A 21656-nucleotide genomic window follows, 5' to 3' on the forward strand; every position below is an offset into this window, starting at 1 on the left:
AGAGCAGAGTACTGCTCAGCTCTCACCTAAAGTCACAATGGGGACTGACCCAGACACCCTGCAACCTCAGGCTGACAAGTTGGTGCTCTAACAGACTGAGCTATTTCCCCAGCTTGACTTTCTTTTTTCTTTTCCCTTTTAAGTTTCAGACAGACAGAAAAAGAGAGACACCACACCACCACCCATGCAGCTTCCCCTCTGTCATCCATGGTGCTCCCATGTAGTGCTGGGAGAGGGCTCGAACCCAAGACTTCATTTACGGTAAGTGCATGTCCCACTGGGTAAACTATCTCTCAGGCCCTGAAACGTCTCCCAATTTATTTATTTTTAAAATATTTATTTATTTTATTCCCTTTTTTTGGCCTTTGTTGCTTTATTGTTGTAGTTATTAATGTTGTTGTTATTGATGTCCTTGTCAGGACAGAGAGAAATGGAGAGAGGAGGGGAAGACAGAGAGGGGGAGAGAAAAATAGACACCTGCAGACCTGCTTCACCATCTGTGAAGCGACTCCTCTGCAGGTGGGGAGCCAGGGGCTCGAACCAGGATCCTTATGCCGGTCTTTGCGCTTTGCACCACGTGCGCTTAACCCGCTGCGCTACCATCAGACTCTCTATTTATGTTTTTAAAAATATTTATTCCCTTTTGTTGCCCTTGTTTTATTGTTGTAGTCGTTGTTATTGATGTCATCATTGTTAGATAGGACAGAGAGAAATGGAGAGAGGAGGGGAAGACAGAGCGGGGGAGAGAAAGACAGACACCTGCAGACCTGCTTCACCCTTGTAAAGCGATTCCCTGGCAGGTGGGGAGCCGGGGGCTTGAACCGGGATTCTTATGCTGGTCTTTACGCTTTTCACCACATGCGCTTAACCCGCTGTGCTACCACCCGACTCCCTCCACCTCCTAATTTGAAAGTAGGGAAAGAGGGGCCAGGTGGTGGCGCAGCTGGTTAAGCGCACATGTTACAGTGAGCAAGGACCCAGGTTTGAGCCCCTGGTCCCCACCTGCAGGGGGAAAGCTTCACAAGTGGTGAAGCAGTACTGCAGGTGTCCCTCTGTCTCTCCCCTCTCAATTTCTGACTATTCTTTATCCAGCAAATAAATAAAGATTTAAAAAAAAGGGTAAGGAAAGAGTGGTCCAGGAGGTGGCGCAATGGATAAAGCATTGGACACTTTAGCATGAAATCCTGAGTTCAATCCTCAGCAGCACATGTGCAGCACATGTACCAGACTGATGTCTGGTTCTTTCTCTCTCTCTTCCTATCCGTCTCATTGATAAATAAAATATATTTTAAAAAAATAAAAGTAAAATATTATTCTAATTACCCTTTTGGGGCCAGGAGGTGGCTCAGCGGGTAGAGTACATGCCTTTAAGGCCCTGGGTCTGAGCTCTGGGACCAGAGGATGGCAGCACTTGCCATGGGGGCCTCCCCCTCCACACACTGTCTCTGTGCAGAATAAGCAGCAAGGCTGGGCGGGTCGCTGTGAAACGCCGGCACCTGAATCTCCCTCCTTTGCTGAGCATGAATGTAAACGAGCGGCAGCAGCCGGGCCTGGTGTCCAGGGCGGTTTCCAGAGACCGCAGAGGCTGGTGGTGCCAGAGGTCAGGCCATCTCCCCTCCCCCCAGAGCTGGGCCATGGCTGGGGGGGTGGGGGTGCGTCTGCATGGCACCCAGAGTCACACGGAACAGTGCAGTCGAGGGGGGTCCAGCCTACAGCTTCTTTTATTCTTTTTTGGAAATTTGTTCCTTTTTATTTTTTTGGTTTTTTTATTTATTGGATAGAGACAGCCAGATATTGAGAGGAGGAGGGAGACAGAGAGACACCTGCAGCCCTGCTTCACCATTCGCAAAGCTTTCCCCCTGCAGCTGGAGACCTGGTGCTCGAACCTGGGTTCTTGTGCACTGTAGCATGTGCACTCAACTAGGTGCGCCACCACCCGGCCCCAATTTGTTCCTTCTTACAAAAGTGACTTCTGCTTCATCTGAAGAAAGCTACATAACGTTGAGAGTGAAAAGTGGCCAGCGGCCAGACCCAGCAGGACCTCACTGACAAGGGAGGCTGTTGTCACTCCGCTCGATGCTGAGCAGCTGGGCCACGGGCGCGGACACCTCCCCACCCTCCGCGGGGCTGGGGGCTGGAGCAGCCGCTTGTCTTGCATCTTCTTCCCTGTCTGGAAGAGAGGAGTGGGGGTCATGCTGGTGCGGACAGGTGCGGCAGGGCTGGCGGCAGGCCTAGGGAGTCTCAAGCAGTGCCGTCCTGAGCTCTTATCCCGCCAGCCCTGCTTAACTTAGAGAAGCAACCGCCCACCCGAGGCGCTTCCAGAGGGCCCCGTGACACAAGGAGGGCGTCTGGGTAGAGGAGGCCCTGCAGCTGGCTGGTACAGCTGAGTCAGAAGTGAGTTGGGGCTCCACCCTCTGCTGGGACCTGCCCATACCCCTGGCCCCCGGCCCCCACGGAGTGGGCAGGTGGCAGAGAGAGTTATAGCTTGGGGGGGGGCAGCAGGTACTGGAGGCTTATCTGTCCCCATTTTGCAGGCTGACCCCACTTCCAGCTGGGAAAAAAGCCAGGCTCAGGGAGTCGGGCGGTAGCACAGCAGGTTAAGCGCACGTGGCACAAAGTGCAAGGACCAGCATAAGGATCCCAGTTCGAGCTCCCGGCTCCCCTCCTGCAGGGAAGTCACTTCACAGGTGGTAAAGCAGGTCTGCAGGTGTCTGTCTCTCTCCCCCTCTCTGTCTTCTCCTCTCTCCATTTCTCTCTGTCCTATCTAACATCGACGACATTAATAACAACAATAACTATAACAACAATAAAAAGACATGGGCAACAAAAAGGAAATAAATAAAATTAAAAAAAAAAAAAAGCCAGGCTCATCTCCTGTGTGGGATTTCAAATTCCAAGGTCATGAGTACCAAGCAGAGTGTGGGGGGGGTGAGGTCTGCTCGGGCTCAAATCATCACACACACACACTCACACACTCACACACACCAAGACACAGAGGAGGAGACAGGACAGAGACACAGAAACATACAGGGACACAGGTCCACCAGCACCTTCAGGAACATTCTGGATGGACACGCAGACCCTAGCCCTGCCCCCACCCTGCCCAGGCAGGGCCTCACCTGTGCCCAGCTTGCTGCGCTTGTGCTCAGGCTCCACGGGTGCTGCCTCGATTGCTCGCTGGGGGTGGATCTTGAGCAGGGCCTTGGCCAGGGTGGCAGGGCCGGGCACCCCTAGTGACATGATGCAGTGCACACCCTTGCGCTTGGCCCCCGCCACCTTGGCACTGTCCTTGGAGGCAGTGAGTAGGACCAGCTTGGAGAACTTCCTGGGCTTCTTGGGGGCCGCAGGGACCACATCTGTGCCTGGCTGGGGGGGCTTGGGCTTGGGTTCCTGGCCAGCAGGCATGCTCTTGCCTTCCTGCTCACTGGGCTCAGGCAGGGGCATCCCGACACTGGCTGCCTGGCCTCCAGCCACTCAGGCCGCAGTGGTAGCTGGCTTCTGTTCCCTCGCACAGAACCCAGGTTCCAGGGCTTGGTCCTGGGGGAAAGCAGAGTCCCGTCAGAGGAGTGGCCGGACCTCAGGAGAGAGTGTGGGGAGACTTGGCACAGGGGCCTAGGACAGAAGCCCTCCTGGAACTCAGGGTGCCATTCCCCAGGAGCCCTGGCCAGACCCCAAAGGCACTCTGTAGACCACAGTGAATGCCTGGCCCTGGCACCCCCAGATTCAGCACTGGTGGCAATCAAGGGAATAAATAAACCTGAACAGGAGGCAAATGCCCAGATTCACAGGTTGGACTCCAAAAATTCAGGTGACAACTACCCCAACTTCTGTACAAGAGGACTGCTGAGCCGCCTGCCTTCACAGCCAACTTGATGCCTCTCAAACCCCTGCTGAGCCTCCATGTGGCTCTGTCCTATGTCACCTAACACCATCCCTCCACCCCCCACCAGCTATGGGCTTCTGGACCAGCAAGACACTTGAGCTCCTGGGAGAAAGCGCAGCGTCTGCAAACACTGGTCTCCAGTTGACAGGACTCACTGCGTAAGTTAGCCCCCACTCCTGGAACGCAGAAGGCACGCCTGCCCTTTCTGCCCTGCAAAGAGTGTCTGCAGCTGCCCTGTACTGTGTGCCGCTCTGCCAGCATGAGACTTGGGTGGGAGCCAGGTCCCACGGTACTGAGGGAAGAAGCTTCGGGGCTGGGGTCTCTTCCACTCTGCTCAGCCCTTCATCTGTTCCCGAGCGAGTCCCCAGCAAAGCGCCACACACCGGGACCTCCGGGACCTCCGGCACGGAAGAGTCGTTTCAGTGCCCAGAGCCCAAGGTCCAGGTGCCTCTTCTTGGCTCGAGACCACGTGACCCCGTGTCCTCACGCTGGCCTCCCGAGCGTGACTTATCCTGTGACCTCAAGTAACCCAGTCACCTCTGTGAAGTGTGCCTCCAGTCACCTTCTGGCTTGGTCCATGACAGCCTACGACAGTCGGTATGTGCTCTCTCAGATGGACTTGGCTCCTCCTCTTTCAGCAGAGCACTTCTTACTTCTGATGACTGGTGGGGCCAGAGATTGAACCTGGGGCCTCACACACACAAGCTCAGCAAAACTTGCTCTGCTTTGTTGCCTGAGAACTAACTGCTCGTGTCCGGCATAGGGTGGTAGCAGCAATCAAACACGTCTACATCTTGACTGCAAATGTCTCCAGATGTTCACGGGCACGCTAGAGGGCTGCGAGCAGCCAGGCCAGCAAAGTGGGGAGCCTTGGCTCAAAAGCTTAGTGTGTCTTCTGCAGGACCCAGAATATGCTTCCCTGGGTTTGGGTTTGGGTCTTAAAGAAAAAACAAACAAACAAACAAAAACCAGAGCACTGCTCAGCTCTGGTTTATGCTGGTGCGGGGAATTAAACCTGGGACTGTGGAGCCTCAGGCAGGAGAGTCTCTTCACAGAACCATTAAGCTAGCTCCCCGCACCTGGTTCTGTCTTTAGGTCATCATCCGCGGGCTCTTCTTCTCCCAATCCTTTCCCCTTCCCTGCCCCTCCTCCTCCTCTATTTAACCATGTATTCTTTTTTTTATTTCTTTTTAAAAAAATTTTTATATTTATTTTCCCTTTTGTTGCCCTTGTTGTTTTATTGCAGCTGTCCTATCCAACAACGACAATATTCTTTATTTATTAGAGACACCAGAGCACTGCTCAGCTCTGGTCTAAGGTGAGGGACTTCAAGGCATGCAAGCTGTGCTCTGACAGGCTAAGGCGTCTCTCTGGTCTTAAAGCAACTGAATTCTCTTTTCATTATTTATTTATTTTAATGAGAGAGTAGATACAGAGGGAAAGATACCAAGAGAGAGAAAGAGACCAGAATACTGCTCAATTCTGGTTTATGGTGGGACTGGCGATTGAACCTGGGACCTCAGAGCCTCAGGCTTGAAAGGCTTTTGCAGAACCATTAGTCTGTCTCCCCATTTTAAAAAAATATCTATTTATTCCCTTTTGTTGCCCTTGTTGTTTTATTGTTATAGTTATTGATGTCGTTGTTATTGGATAGGACAGAGAAATGGAGAGGAGGGGAAGACAGAGAGGGGGAGAGACAGACAGACACCTGCAGACCTGCTTCACCACTTGTGAAGTGACTCCCCTGCAGGTGGAGAGCTGGGGCTCAAACCAGGATCCTTATGCTTGTCCTTGCGCTTTGCGCCACCTGTGCTTAACCCGCTGCATTACCGCCTGACTCCCTCTTTTTAAAAAATTTTTTAAAAAATTTATTTTCCCTTTTGTTGTCCTTGTTTTAGTTATTATTGTTGTTATTGATGTTGTCATTGTTAGATAAAACAGAGAGAAATGGAGAGAGGAGGGGAAGATTGAGGGGGGGAGAAAGACACCTGCAGACCTTCTTTGCGGCCTGTGAAGCGACTGCCCTGCAGGTGGGGAGCCAGGAGCTCGAACCGGGATCCTTATGCCGGTCCTTGCACTTCATGCCACATGTGCTTAACCCACTGCGCTACCGCTGACTCCCTTAAACAATTGAATTCTTGTAGAAACACTCTCATCCAAGAGCTACTAGTTTGGAGACAGTTACTTTTTGAAAATTTATTTATTTATTTTGGATAGAGGCAGAAATTGAGAATGGAGGAGCAGAGGGCTGGGGAGATAGCATAATGGTTCTGCTAAAAGACTTTGATGCCTGAGGCACCAAAGTTCCCAGGTTCAATCCCCAGAACCACAATAAGCCAGAGTTGAGCAGTACTCTGGTAAAACAAAAACAACAGAAATCAAAATATCCATGAAAGATGATGAATGACATAGTGGGGGTTGTATTGTTAAATGGGAATCTGGGGAATGTTATGCATGTACAAACTATTGTATTTACTGTTGAATGTAAAACATTAATTCCCCAATAAAGAAATAAATTTAAAAAAAAAGAAATCAAAATAAAGAGAGCAGGGGCAGTAGCACAGCGGGTTAAGCACACATGGCACAAAGCACAAGGACCGGCATAAGCATCCTGGTTCAAGTCCCCAGCTCCCCACCTGCAGGGGGGTCACTTCACAAGCAGTGAAGCAGGTCTGCAGGTGTCTATTTTTCTGTCTTCCCCTCCTCTCTAGATTTCTTTCTGTCCTATCCAACAACAATAATAACAATGATAAACAACAATAATAACAATGATAAAGAACAAGGGCAACAAAAGGGAAAAAATAGCCTCCAGGAGCAGTGGATTTGTAGCGTAGGCACCGAGCCTCAGCAATAACCCTGGAGGTAAAAAAAAAAAAAAAAGCAAAATAAAATAAAATATTGAATCCTAAAACAGAGTGAAGGAGCAGATAAAAAGGGAGACACGCGCCTGTAGCACTGCGTCAGCACTCGTAAAGTTGCCTCCCTGCAGGTGGGGACTGAAGGCTTGAACCCAAGTCCTTGCACATGGGAATGTGTGTGCTCAACCATGTGTGCCACCACCTGCCCTAGAAACAGTTCTATACAGAACCAGCTCCTTGTGGTCCGGGAGGTGGCGCAGTGGATAAGCATCGGATTCTCAAACATGAGGTCCCCAGTTCAGTCCCCGGCAGCACGTGTACCAGAGTGATGTCTGGTTCTTTCTCTCTCCTCCTATCTTTCTCATTAATAAATAAATTATTAAAAAAAGAAGAAGAAGAAGAACCAGCTCCTCTACACTGCTGGGGTCAGAGGCTTAATCTCCCTGGCTTTATTTATTATTATTTTTTAACCAAAGCACTGCTCAGCTCTGGCTTATGGTGGTGTGGGGGATTGAACCTGGGACTTTGGTGTCTCAGGCACAAGTCTCTTTGCATCACCATTATGCTGTCTACTCCTGCCCTCCTGGCTTTTTTTTTTTTTTAATTATTTAACTGCAAGAATTCTAGGGAATCAGGGAAAACAAAAACCAATCACTGCAAACCCAGCACCCCACCAGTGGTGTCTCCATTTCTTTGCTTTAAAAGAAAGATTTTTGGGAGCCGGACGGTAGCACAATGGGTTAAGCACAGGTGGTGCAAAGCACAAGGACCGGCGTAAGGATCCCGGTTCGAGCCCTCGGCTCCCCACCTGCAGGGGAGTCGCTTCACAGGCGGTGAAAGTCTGTCTTTCTCTCCCCGTCTTCCCCTCCTCTCTCCATTTTTCTCTGTCCTATCCAACAACAATGACATCAATAATAACTACAACAATAAAACAAGGGCAACAGAAAAAGGGAATAAATTAATAAATATAAAATAAAAAATAAAGATTTACTGGGGGCCAGGAAGTGGCGCACCAGGTTAGGCACACATAGTACGATGCGCAAGGATCCTGGTTCAACCCACTGGCTTCCCACCTGCAGGGGAGTCACCTCACAAGCAGTGAAGCAGGTCTACAAGTGGCCTATCTTGCTCTCCTCGTCTCTGTCTTCTCCCCTCTCAATCTCTCTGTCCTATCAAAAAGATAAAAGAAGAGAAAAAATGGCCACCGGAGCAGCAGATTCATAGTGCAGGCACTGAGCCCCAGCGATAACCCTGGAGGCAACAACAAAAAATTTACTTATTATGAGACAGGTAGGGAGAGAGAACCAGAGTCGCTCTGCCACTCGTGGAAGCCGGAACCAAACTCAAACAGGACTTCATGCCTGAGACTCCATATGTATATTGTTTCACAACTTCAAGAAAGCCTTTCCAATCCTAGTGTTTCCTAATTCCTTTTCAGTCATTATGGCAGAAGCCAGGAGGGAGACACCAGGAATAACCTCAGAGGTGCCAGGGCAGGGACTGCCGGCCCCTGAAGCAGGGAATTCAGCTTCATCTTAAGCAGTAGTCTCCTGGAAGGCCGCAAGGTGGCGATGTTGCTCCTTAAATTGAATCACTTTTCCGGAGCATTAAATGCACCAGGCCATTATTTCAAAGTAAGAGGGGGAAGGGGGAAAGGACAGGAGGGACCCAAGATACAAGAAAACTTGGCAGTGTTTATATGTGGTTTACCAAAACAGTCTTGGTCACTAGCCGGTGGAATAGCTCACTTAGATAATGTGCGCCATGCAGCTTCAAGCCCAACCCCTACCGCACTGAAACAGGCTTTGGTCATGATCTTTCTCACCCTCTCCTCCCGCCTTGGTTTCTGTCAAAAGGAGGAGGAGGAGGAGAGGGAGGAGAAGCAGTCATCAAGCCCGACACGTGTGCATCTGTTTAACAACGACGACCTTTTCTAGGCTAGCCTACGCAGCAAAGGAGAGAGGGGCCAGGAGACAGCAGGGGGTGGCACACATGAGGAACTGGCTTCCAGCCTCAGCAGCAAACTGAAAAAAGAAAGACACAGATGAGTAGAACTTTATACAAGGTGGAGCAGTGCTCTGGTCTCTCCCTCACAAATAAACAAAGGAAACAACGTAAGGCCTCTCATTCACTTCACACAGTACACCGCACAGGCACACACAAACACGCACAGGCACACAGGCACAGGCACACACAAACACGCACAGGCACACACACACAGGCACACACAAACACGGACAGGCACACACAAACACGCACAGGCACACACAAACACGCACAGGCACACACACACACAGAGACAGGCACACACAAACATGCACAGGCACACACACACAGGCACACACAAACACACACAGGCACACACAAACATGCACAGGCACACACACAGGCACAGGCACATGCGCACGTGCGCACACACAAACATGCACAGGCATACACACACAGAGGCACACACAAACACACACACACACAGGCACACACAAACACACACAGGCACACACAAACACGCACAGGCACACACACAGGCACATGCGCGCGTGCGTGCACACACACACACACACACACACACACACACACTGGGTCTGTGGGAGGCAGAACTCCAAGGTGTTCAGGTCCTGAGTCCTGGCACCTGTGAATATGTTGTCCTACACAGCAAGGGGACACTGAGGGTGGCATCAAAGTCACTGGTGTAGGATGTTCACTCAGTGGTCCAGGTGGGTGTAGTCCCCAGCAAGAAGGCCCTGGAGAGCAGGAGAGGAGGCAGGGAGGGAGAGAGCCTGGACTCCAGGGGGAGTGGGAGGGAGGGAGCTGTGGCGGCTGAATGCCAGTGGCCTGCAGAAGCTGGAAGAAACAAGGAAACAGACAGGTGGGGGGCGCGGGGATAAGGTGTCGGACTCTCAAGCAGGAAGCCCTGAGCTCAGTCCCTGACACCAAATACGCCAGGGTGCCGCTCCTGTGTATACACGTGCCAGAGCCATGTTCTGGCTCTCTCTCTCCTAGGGAAGAAAAAAAGGGGGGCGGGGTAGATAGCATAATGGATATGCAAAGAGGCTTTCATGCCTGAGGCTCTAAAGTGCCAGGTTCAATCCCCACCACCACCACAAGCCAGAGCTGGGCGGTGTTCTGCAGGAGCCCCCGACAGGTGCCGAGCCAGCCGGGCCTGGGAGGACGCAGCACAAGGTCCTTCAGGAGGCAGGAGCCGCCCGGCGGCAGGAAGGGTCACACACAGAAGAGAACGGCCTGTCCTCTGCCTCTTCTCACAGGCCGTGAAGCAGGTCTGCAGGTGTCTGTTTTTCCCCCCTCTGTCCCCTCCCCTCTCCATTTCTCTCTTTTATTTAAAAAAAAATTTTTTTTCCCCTCCTCCAGGGTTATTGCTGGGCTCGGTGCCTGCACCATGAATCCACCGCTCCTGGAGGCCATTTCTTTTTTTTCCCTCTTTTGTTGCCCTTGTTGTAGCTTCGTTGTGGTTATTATTATTGCCCTTGTTGACGCAATTCGTTGTTGGATAGGACAGAGAGAAATGGAGAGAGGAGGGGAAGACAGAGAAGGGGAGAGAAAGACAGACACCTGCAGACCTGCTTCACCGCCCGTGAAGCGACTCCCCTGCAGGTGGGGAGCCGGGGGCTCGAACCGGGATCCTATGCCGGTCCCTGCGCTTTGCGCCACCTGCGCTTAACCCGCTGCGCCACCGCCCGACCCTTGTTTTTAACCAGAGCACAGGTCAGCTCGGGTTTACGGTGGTGCAGGGGACTGAACCTGGCACTTTGAAGCCTCAGGCATGACAGTCCGTTTGCATGACCATTATGCTATCGACCCCAGCCCCATTTCTCTGTCTTATCCATCAACAACGACATCAACAATAAGAATAATAACCACAGTAACGATAAAAACAAGGGCAACAAAAGCGGAGAACATCGCCTCCAGGAGCAGTGGGTTCCCGGTGCAGGCACCGAGCCCCAGCAATAACCCTGGAGGCAAAAAAAAGGAAAAAAGGAAAAAGAAAATCCACAGTGGGAGCAGACCGCGGGGTCCGTCTGCTTTTCCAGGGGGGTGGCACCGAGCGTCAGACTCTCACGCCTGGGGCCGCGGGCTCAGTCCCCGCCACCACCGCGAGCCGGAGTTGCTCGGTCTCAGGAAAAGGGGGGAAGGACCGTTCAGAGCATAAGAACACGAACGCCGGGGTGATGCCGGCAGCTGGCCCTGCCCGGGGAGAGGGTGCTGAGCCCCGCAGGTGCACCGAGCCCTCCACCTGCCGAGCCCCAGCCGCCCCGCCACCACCGGGCGGGGAGCCGCAGACTCGGGGTCCCTCCGCCGCCCTGGGCACCTCGGCAGAGCCCGGGGGCATCGCGGGGCCCGGGGACCCTCCCGCCCGCGGGGCCCGTCCTCACCGGCGCCGGCTCGCGGCGACCTTCCTCTGCGGCGAGCGGGCGCGGAGCCTCCGCCTCCCAGCCCCGGGCCCCTGGGCGGGGGCCTTCACCTCAGGCCGGGGTCACGGCGCGCGCATGCGCAGCGGGGCCCGGGTCCGTTCCCGCCGCGCTCCGCTACTCCGGGCCTTGCGCGCACCGCGCCCCTTGGCGGCTGGACCAATCGGAGATGGGGGGCGGGGCCCGGGGCGGGACCAGCCCGGGTGGGCGGGGCTCTCCCTGCGCGAGGCTGCGGTCTCCCGGGGAGTCCACGGTCATCCTTGGGCCTCGCCTCGGCGCCCCAACCGGTTGTGAAAGACCCTACGGAACAGCTAATCCTCTCTCTCCCCTCACCTCAGTCTACACTCCGCGCGGCCCAGTACCCGTGATGGCGCAGCGTCTTCTCTACCGTCCCGCCCCCGTGCGCGGATCCCGCCCTTTGGCCCGCCCATTGGTCCCGCCCCCGCCCCTTAGTAGCGCCCCCCCATTGGTCCCGCCCTCGCCCATCAGCTTCTTGCTCGCCCACGCCCATTGGGCCGTTGGTCCCGCCCCCACCCATTAGTAGCGCCCCCCCACCCCGCGCCCATTGGTCCCGCCCTCGCCCATCAGCTTCTTGCTCGCCCACGCCCACTGGGCCATTGGCCCCGCCCCCGCCCCCGCCCATCAGGTCCTCGATCGCCCCCGCCCATTCGCCCACTGGTCCCGTCCCGCCCATCCTCTCCTTGCTGGCGGAGGGTCCACTGCACCCGGAATTCTTTTCTTCGCCCTTTGTGCGGTGGCGTCGGATGACCCCAGCGCAGGGAGCCGCGGACCCAGGGCGTTGCTTTCCGAGGACGCTCAATGACTAACCCCAGCTGGCCCCTCTCTCTCCGCCCCCCACTCGCGGCGACCCAGCCCTCCAGGTGCACCCCGTCTTCTGGCCGTGGGAGCCAGGCTTCAGCTGAGTGAAGTCGTTGCTCTTCTTGAGCCCCAGGCCCAGCCTGCTCTTTCTTTAGTGAGTGTATATGGAGGGTTAGGGACCTGCGCATCGGACTTGCTTGCAGGAGGGCGGAGGGCCCAGGTTCAGTCCCCGCACCACCACACACCAGAACTGAGCAATGAAACAAGAATCCTTAAACTGTGGTGTTCTAGCATTTTCAGATTGCACGCGAGGGCTGCGGGGAGCGAATGAAAAGGTCGTTTTGGAAGCAATGGAATTGCATATCCATACGGCCCCGAAAAAAAAAGTAATGGGGAGTCGGGCGGTAGCGCAGAGGGTTAAGCGCAGGTGGCACAGAGCGCAAGGACCTGCATAAAGGATCCCGGTTCGAGCCCCCGGCTCCCCACCTGCGACTCCACAGGCGGTGAGGCGGGTCTGCAGGTTTCTCTCCTCCTCTCTCCATTTCTCTCTGTCCTGTCCAACAAAAATGACATCAATAACAACAACAATAAAAACAAGGGCAACAAAAAGGAATAAATAAATAAATCTAAAAAAAAAAGATATGTGGTCCGGGAGATGGCGCAGTGGTAAAGATTTGGACTCTCAATCATGAGGTCCCAAGTTCGATCCCGGGCAGCACAAGTGCCAGAGTGATGTCTGGTTCTCTCTCTCTCTCTCCTATCTTTCTCATAAATAAATAAAATCTTTAAAAAAGGGAGTTGGCGGTTCGAGCCGCTGCCTTCCCACCTGCAGGGGAGTCGCTTCACAATTGGTGAAGCAGGTCTGCAGGTGTCTTTCTCTCCCCTTCTCTGTCTTCCCCTCCTCTCTCTATTTCTTTCTGTCCTGTCCAACAATGATGACATCAGTAACTACAACAATAAAAAAATAACAAGGGCAACAAAAGGGAATAAATAAATAAATATATCTTTTAAAAAAGAAAGATATATATTTAAAAAAACAAACACTAAACTAGGGCTTGTGAAATAGCTCACTTGGATAGAGCTGGGCCCCCACCACACTGAAGGCAGTATCGGTGCTGTAGTCTCTTTCCCTCTGTCTCTCTGAAAAAGTGCATCTCTCTCTCTAAAAAAGTCAGCCTGGAGTAGTGAGGCCCCGAGACAAAATAATTTACTATCATGAACAACACAACAGCAGGTCTCATTGGGAGTAGATAGCATAATGGTTATGCAAAGAGACTTTCATGCCTGAGGCTCCGAAGTCCCAGGTTCAATCCCCCCCCCACCACCACCACCACCATAAGCCAGAGCTGGGTAGTGCTCTGGTGTTTCTCTCTCTCTGCATCTCTCTAAAAAATAAAAATAATAAAAATTAAAATAGCAGGTCTCAGCAAGCAGGGCAGCTGCCCCGAGTCTCCAGTCCTGAGAGCAGTCGTGGGAACCAGTCTCTGACCTGACTTCAGAGCTGGGGACCCCAACCTGCCATTGTTCTCTTCAGCAAGTGTGGAGGGGGGCAGAGTGAGGTCCCTTAGGGTCAGAGGGGCTGGCCTGCAGCACCTGTAGTCCAAGGGTGTCCCCAGAGGAGGCCTCAGGCAGGGCATGGGGTGGAGTGGGGGAGATCTCACCCCCTTTCCAGGCCTCAGGGCCTGTTCTGGCCAGGCACTGGGAGGAAAGGCGGGATAGACATAGACAGGGCATGGCAGCTCTCAGACACCTTCTTTACTGAAAGTGATTTTTCCCAGAGCTGGCTACAGCTCAGATGTCCCATCCCCAAGAGGCATTAAGGTGGCTGCTGGGTCCTCCAGGAGCAGCTGATCAGTGTCTTTTGTGTTTCTGCAAGAGAAGTGGGTAGGGTGAACCCCAGGGAGGAGGGGTGGGGTGCCAGCTAGGAAGGGGCCCACAGACCTCTGACCCTGGACAGCCCACCCAGCCCAGGTGCCAGGCCACCTTCCCAGGCCACACCTCACCTTTTGCAGCTTGCAGCAGACAACCCCGAACACTATGAAGCCAATGGCCACGGCGCCTGCCAGGGGCAACACCCCGGCCCCTGTGGCCGCCATTTTCAGAGATATCTGAGCCACCTTCTGCATGAGAGGACAAGGGACAGGAGGGAGACAGTGAGGAGACAGTGCCTTGCATGCTGGCTCAGACCCTCAGGCTCTGAGCCCCACCAGCTAGAGCCATGCCCCCCCTCTGCAGGGTCAGCCAGTGTCTCAGGGTCCCCTGAGCCTTGGCTTCCATGGGCAATGAGGAGAGCCCCCTGGGGTGGCAGGGGCAGTAGGTGCCCAAGACCAGGTGGCACTGGAGGCTAGGAGTCCCTCTGGTCTGGAGAGGAGCACCAGGCCTGTCACAAACCAGCCAGGAAAAGTGTGACCCCACCCTAGGCCCTATGACCCTGGGGTGCTCCTGGCTGGAGTGCTGGGAAGTAAGAGTCCCTCTCACCAAGGAGACAGCCATGGTCGCGGGAGCTCCTGCTGACACCATCTTCTCCAGAGCTGAGCACACACTCCTGTGGGGGGCAACTCTGTCACCTTCCACCCACACCCCATCCCCAGGACCCCAGGAGGGAGCTGCAGCGGCTTCCCTTCCAGGACCCAACCACAGGAGGGCTCTCACTCAGTGGGCAAGAGCCTGCCCTCCTCGTGGAGTGTGGTAGGCTGGCACAGCATTCCCTGGGAGGAGGCCATGGGAGCCACCACTGGGAGCAGGCCCAGGAGACAAGCACTAGGAGGACCCAGGAGAGCACACCAGATTTGAGCCTCTGGCCACATGGGAGGTGCCGTGACACTGGGAGCAGCCCTGGTGCTATGGTGTCCTGCCTGCCCGGCCCCCCTGCAAGATGACATAGCCTGGCAGTGGAGAAACCCCACAGACAAGACCCAGCCTCATGTGAGAAGGAAATCAGAGAGGCTCAGAAGTCGGGAGTCACCAGTTCTATACACAAACCATGGTTTCCTGTCTTTGTTCTGCTCAGCTCTGATATATGGTGGTGCCAGGAGTTGAGCCTAGACTTTGGAGCCCCAGGCATGAAAGTGTGATGCTTAACTGCTACATTCTGCCCCCAGCAAACCATAAACTGTTAGCACAGGTCTGCCAGCCAGCGGATTCCTGGTCCCTTTACCAGGCCCTTTCCTCCCTCCTTAGATTCCCTTCAGGAATTTCTTTCTTTTTTTAAATATTTGTTTATTTATTCCCTTTTGTTGCCCTTGTTTTATTGTTATAGTTATTATTGTTGTTGTTATTATTGCTGTAGGGTAGGACAGAGAGAAATGGAGAGAGGAGGGGAAGACAGAGAAGGGGAGAGAAAGACATCTGCAGACCTGCTTCACTGCCTGTGAAGCGACTCCCCTGCAGGTGGGGAGCCGGGGGCTCGAACCGGGATCCTTACGCCGGTCCCTGCACTTTTTTGCCACCTGCACTTAACCCGCTGTGCTACCTACTGTTCAGTAATCTCACCCTCTCTTTTTATTTTTATTATCTACTTATTGATTGAAGCAACCAGAAATCGAGAGAAATGGGAAGAGAGAGAGAGAGAGAGACCTGCAACTCTGCTTCACTACTCATGAAGACTTCCCACCTGCAGGGGCTTGAACTCTGGTCCTTGTGCATTGTAATATGTGTGCTCAACCAGGTGCACCACCGCCAAGCCCCTTATCTCTCCCTCTCTCCCTCCCTCTCATCTCTCAATTTCTCTCTGTCCTATCCAAAAAAGTGGAAAAAATGGCCACTGAAAGCTGTGGATTTGTAGTTCTGGTACTGAACTACAGCGGTAGCCCTAGAGGGAAAAAAAAAGGAAAAAAAAAGACCACTGGAAATGATGGTATTGTGCAGGCACTGAAGACATCCATAATCTTGGTGGCAAAAAAAAATTCTAATTAAATTAAATTTTAAAGAATCAATCTCCTGGTCCAGGAGGTGTCACAGTGGATAAGGCGTTAGACTCTCAAGCATGAGGTACCTAGTTTGATCCCTGGCAGCACATGTACCAGAAAGATGTCTAGTTCTTTCTCTCTCTCCTCCTATCTTTCTCATTAATAAATATATATATTTTTAAGATTGTATAGGGAGTTTTGCTATAGCACAGTGGGTTAAGCACCCATGGCACAAAACAGAAGGACTGGTGTAAGGATCCTGGTTCAAGCCCCTGGCTCCCCACCTGCAGGGGAGTCACTTCACAGGAGGTGAAGCAGGTCTGCAGGTGTCTGTCTTTCTCTCCCCTTCTGTCTTCCCCTCCTCTCTCCGTCTCTCTCTGTCCTAACAACGACAACATCAATAGCAACAACAATAACTACAACAACAATGAAAACCAATGGCAACAAAACGGAAAATAAATATTTAAAAAAAAAAATCAGTCTTCTGGTCCTGGAGGTGGCATAGTAGATAGAGTATTGGACTCTCAAGCATGCGGTCCTGAGTTCAATCCCCGGCAGCACATGTACCAGAGTGACGTCTGGCTCTTTCTCTCTCTCCTATCATTCTCATGAATAAATTCTATTTTTTTTAAAAAAGCACACTGTCTGTGGTCCGGGAGGTGGCGCAATGATAAGGCTTTGGACTCTCAAGCATGAGGTCCGGAGTTCGATCCCCGGCAGCACATGTGCCAGAGTGATGTCTGGTTCTTTCTCTCTCCTCCTATCTTTCTCATTAATAAATAAATAAAATCTTTAAAAAAAAAAAAAAAAGCACACTGTCTCCTTTAGAAAAAAAGAAGAAAAAATGAGGAGACACCAGTTTCCTGCCTAGAGCCTGACCTGAGAATGTGGATGTGAAAACCTTTCCTACACAGCTCTGGAGGACTCTGAGGCTCCTCGTATTCTTTTTTTTTTTTTTTTAATATTTATTTTATTTATTGATTCCCTTTTGTTGCCCTTGTTTTTTTATTTATTTATTTTTTATTTTTTTATTGTTGTAGTTATTATTGTTGTTGTCGTCGTTGTTGGATAGGACAGAGAGAAATGGAGAGAGGGAGGGGAAGACAGAGAGGAGGAGAGAAAGACAGACACCTGCAGACCTGCTTCACCGCCTGTGAAGCGACTCCCCTGCAGGTGGGGAGCCGGGGTTCGAACCGAGATCCTTATGCCGGTCCTTGCGCTTTGCGCCACCTGCGCTTAACCCGCTGCACTACAGCCCGACTCCCGAGGCTCCTCGTATTCTTATGAACAGGAACCTCCCCTGGAGGTGGGCCTCCTGGATCCCCCACCCCAACTCATCACTGTTCTTGGGTCCTGTCCTTTGCCCCCTGGCCCTAGGGAAAGCCCCCATGGGTCTGCACAGTGCTCAGAACTGCAACTCGCCCACCCCCAACATGGACAGGACAGAGAACAGCAGCCTTCAGGGAAGTCCGAGTGCAAAGAAGAAGTGGCTAGCTCTGACTGCACTGCTGCTGATGGCCTCTCAATCCACCCTCCCCCACCCCCTGAGGGACATCCGGCCTCAGGCTAGGGAATTGCCCCTTCTGGAAGGAGAATTGGGGACCCCAGGAAGAAGGGCCAGGGCCCTCTCCCACGCTCCCCTCCCTGCTCTCCATGTGGGGGCTGCTCTCCTACACTCACCTTGCTATGAGAGCACCCCACCCTCCTGCCAGCAGCTCTGCTCCCAGACACACACTGGCAGCAGACAACTGTTTCAGCCCCAAGCAGTTTCCTGGAAACCACGTGACACCCTTTCTTTTTTTTTTCTTCCTTTCTGTTTGGAACCAGTGCATTGCAAGGTTCTGCCTGACGGTTATGCTGGGTATTACGGTACTTTACACATGAAAGTCTTTATTGGGGGGGTCGGGCAATAGCTCAGCGGGTTAAGTGCAGGTGGCGCAAAGCACAAGGACCAGCATAAGGATCCAGGTTTGAGCCCCTGGCTCCCCACCTGCAGGGAAGTCTCTTCACAAACAGTGAACCAGAGGACTGCTCAGCTCTGGCTTATGGTGGTGTGGGGGATTGAACCTAGGACTTTGGAGCCTCAGGCATGAGAGTCTGTTTGCATAACCATTATGCTGTCTATCCTACCCAGGTGACTATCTTTTTCTTCCCCCTCTCTGTCTTCCCCTCCTCTCTCCATTTCTCTCTGTCCTATCCAACAGCCAACAATGATGGCATCAATAACAACAACAACAATAATAAAGCAACAAGGGCAACAAAAGGGGGAAAAAAAAGAAAGTCTTTGTTGTGCAGTTTCCTAGCTCTCTTTTTATTTCTGTAACTCAACGCTGGCCTGTGTGGGTGGTAAAATATTCTGATATGAGACGAGACCTCCAACAGATTTTTGGGGTGGGGTTAGCACAGGTGAGATGACATTTTCTTTCTTTTTTTTTTAAACACATTTATTTATTTTTGGTTTTTTGTGCTGCTGGGGATTGAACTCAGGCCCTTCATGCTTGACAGCCCAAAGCCCTATCCACTGTGCCACCTCCTGGACCACTAAACACATTTATTTTTTACATAATGTTGTTAAAATTCCGGGGGAGGGCTAGAACAAACCAATGTAAAGCATACGACAACATAATCTTTCTCCATTTATTTATTTATTTGGTAGAGAAAGCCAGAAATTGAGAGAAGGACGGAGACAGACAGACACCTGCAGCCCTGCTTCACCACTTGTGAAGCTTTCCCCCTGCAGGTGGGGACTGGGGGCTGGAACCCGGGTCCTTGTGCTCTGTAACGTGTGCGCTCAACCAGGTGCGCCACCACCCGGCCTTTCTTTTTTTCTCTCTTTATGTCTCACTTCCTTTCTTCCTTTCTTTCTCCCTCTCTGTTTTACAGAGGGTTAGAGAAAGGAGAAATACCTGCAACACTGCCCCACTGCTCATGAACTTCCCCCCATGCAGATCCGGGGAGCAGGGGCTTGCACCTGGGTTTTCATACACAATAATGTGTTCACTATATCAGAAAAGCTACCACCTGGCCCCAAATGAAAAAAAAAATTTTTTTTTTTTTAACTAGAGGCTTACAGTGGTACTGAGGATTGAATCTGGGGCTTTGGAACCTCAGGCATGAGCGTCTCTTCACAATCATTACACTATCTACCCCACCTTCAAAATAAATCCTTTTTTTTTTTAAATAAAAGGTATTCTTGTGGTCCGGGAGGTGGCGCAATGATAAAGCTTTGGACTCTCAAGCATGAGGTCTCGAGTTCGATCCCCGGCAGCACATGTGCCAGAGTGATGTCTGGTTCTTTCTCTCTCCTCCTATCTTTCTCATAAATAAATAAAATATTTAAAAAAGGTATTCTTTTAAAAAATTATATTTGCTTTTCCACCTTTTTATTGCACTTTAAAAATTTTTATTATTTTTATTTAATTTATTTATTCCATTTTGTTGCCCTTGTTGTTGTTTTATTGTTGTTGTTATTGATGTCATTGTTGTTGGATAGAACAGAAAGAAATGGAGAGAGGAGGGGGAGACAGAGAGGGGGAGAAAAGATAGACACTTGCAGAACTGCTTCATCGCCTGTGAAACAACTCCCCTGCAGGTGGGGAGCCGGGAGCTCCAACTGGGATCCTTACTCTGGTCCTTGCACTTTGCGCCACGTGTGCTTATCCCATTGCGCCACTGCCCGACTCCCTCACTTTTTTTTTTTTTATTGTTGTTGTGGTTGTTGATGTCATCGTTGTAAGATAGGACAGAGAGAAATGGAGAGAGGAAGGGAAGACAGAGAGGGGGAAAGAAAGACAGACACCTGCAGACCTGCAGCACTGCCTGTGAAGCTACTCCCCTGCAGGTGGGGAGCCGGGGGCTCGAACTGGGATCCTTTCGTCCGTTCTTGAGCTTTGTGCCACCTATGCTTAACCCACTGCACTACTGCCCAACTCCCTATAAAATGTATTCTTTTTTAATTATTATCTTTATTTATTGGATAGAGATAGCCAGAAATCAAGAAGGAAGTGGATGATAGAAACACCTGCAGCCCTGCTTCACCACTCATGAAGCCTCCCCCCTGCAGGTGGGGACTGAGTGCTCGAACTTGGATCCTTGTGCCCTGTAATGTGAGCGCTCAACCAGGTGCACCACCACCCAACCCCTAAAAGGTATTCTTAAGCTTGAGAGTCCAATGCTTTACCCACTGAGCCATCTCCCCATCCACTAAAAGGTATTGTTATTTATTGTCTCCAGGGTTATCACTGGTGTCTGGTGCCTGCACTCTGAATCCACTGCTCCTGGAGACCATCTTTTTTCCATTGTTGTAGTTGCTGTTATTGTTGGATAGGACAGAGAGAAATCCAGAGAGGAGGGGAAGACAGGGGGAGAGAAAGATAGACACCTGCAGACCTGCTTCACCACTTGTGAGGTGACCCCCCTGCAGGTGGGGAACTGAGGGTTCAGACTGGGATCATTATGCCGGTCCTTGTGCTTTGCACTATGTGCACTTAAGCCGGTGCACTACCACCCAGCTCCCCTCCCCAAAGAAATTTTAAATAAGAGAAAATATTTATATAGAGAGAAGGAGAGGGGCTGAGTGGTGGTGTAACCCACTAAGTGCACATAGTGCGAAGTGCAAGGATCTGCACAAGGCTCAGGGTTTGAGCCCCCACTCTCCACCTGCAGGTGGAATGCTTCATGAGTGGCAAAACAGATCTGCAGGCATCTTTCTCTCTCCTTCCTAATTTCTCTCTGTCCTATCCAATAAATGGACAAAATGTCTTCTAAGCAGTGTATTTGTGGTGTCAGCACAGAGCCCAGGCGATAACCCTGGAGGTGAGAGAGAGAGAGAGAGAGAGAGAGAGTAGGGGCTGGTGGTAGCACACTCGACATCTGCAGATGACCCTCCCCAGCTCCCCACCTGCAGGGGGCATCACTTTGCAAGCGGTGAAGCAGGTCTGCAGGTGTCTTTCTTTCCTCCTCTCTCTGTCTCCCCTTCCTTTCTCAATTCCTCTCAGTCCTATCCAACAACAACAATAGCTATAACAACAATACAATAACAACCACAACAAGGGCAATGAATTTGAAACGATAGCCTCCAGGAGCAGTAGATTTGAGCTGTCACCAAGCCCCAGAGATAACCCTGGAGGCCAAAACAAAAAACAAAAAAAAAAAAACAGTGGTCCCGGCGGTGGCGCAGTGGATGGGGCAATCCCCGGCAGCACATGTTCCAGAGTGATGTCTGGTTCTTTCTCTCTCTGCCTATCTTTCTCATGAATAAATAATTCTTTTTTTTAAAAAAAAACCTGATAAAATATATTTTTTTTCCTCCTCCAGGGTTATTGCTGGGCTCGGTGCCTGCACCATGAATCCACCGCTCCTGGAGGCCATTTTTTCCCCCCTTTTGTTGCCCTTGTTGTAGCCTCGTTGTGGTCATCATTATTGCCATTGTTAACGTTGCTTTGTTGTTGGATAGGACAGAGAGAAATGGAGAGAGGAGGGGAAGACAGAGAGGGGGAGAGAAAGATAGACACCTGCAGACCTGCTTCACCACCCTTGAAGCGACTCCCCTGCAGGTGGGGAGGCTGGGGCTCGAACCGGGATCCTTACGCCGGTCCCTGCGCTTTGTGCCACATGCGCTTAACCCACTGCGCCACCGCCCGACCCCCAAAATATATTTTTTTTAAAAAAGAGGACCCCGTGCAGGTGGGGAGCGGGGCTCTAACACAGGCCCTTGCATGGAAATCTGTGTGTTAAACTGGATGTGCCGCCTGGCCCATGTGAA

At 51.8% G+C, this 21656-nt stretch overlaps 2 protein-coding genes across 4 annotated transcripts in view; both read right to left on the reverse strand.

Annotated features, from left to right (window-relative positions):
- The window catches only part of FLYWCH1 (FLYWCH-type zinc finger 1), a 133833-nt gene that overhangs the window by 15242 nt on the left and 96935 nt on the right, over window positions 1-21656 (reverse strand). The gene's annotated exons all lie outside the window — the stretch shown is intronic.
- Window positions 1120-11604, reverse strand: FLYWCH2 (FLYWCH family member 2). 3 transcript variants are annotated; one of them, XM_060172589.1, is made up of 3 exons: window positions 11499-11604; window positions 3120-3537; window positions 1120-2170 (listed from the first exon to the last, which is right to left on the reverse strand). In XM_060172589.1, the coding sequence occupies exons 2-3, from the start codon at window positions 3442-3444 to the stop codon at window positions 2043-2045; spliced, it is 453 nt and encodes a 150-aa protein (XP_060028572.1). In that variant the 5' UTR covers window positions 3445-3537; window positions 11499-11604; the 3' UTR covers window positions 1120-2042. The 3 variants fall into 3 exon arrangements, with proteins under 3 accessions (XP_060028572.1, XP_016050273.1, XP_060028573.1); XM_016194787.2 differs by lacking the exon at window positions 11499-11604 and adding an exon at window positions 11130-11288; XM_060172590.1 differs by lacking the exon at window positions 11499-11604 and adding an exon at window positions 8567-8587.

The sequence above is a fragment of the Erinaceus europaeus genome, chromosome 15 (assembly GCF_950295315.1).
Source record: "Erinaceus europaeus chromosome 15, mEriEur2.1, whole genome shotgun sequence".
NCBI classification, from domain to species: domain Eukaryota; kingdom Metazoa; phylum Chordata; class Mammalia; order Eulipotyphla; family Erinaceidae; genus Erinaceus; species Erinaceus europaeus.

Bases quoted from the DNA above. Each gene is read 5' to 3' on its own strand.
- FLYWCH2 (XM_060172589.1), bottom strand. From the start codon at position 3,444: ATGCCCCTGCCTGAGCCCAGTGAGCAGGAAGGCAAGAGCATGCCTGCT. The intron at 2,171-3,119 runs GTGAGGCCCTGC...CCTCTCTTCCAG, and splicing joins GCGCAGCAAGCTGGGCACAG to ACAGGGAAGAAGATGCAAGA.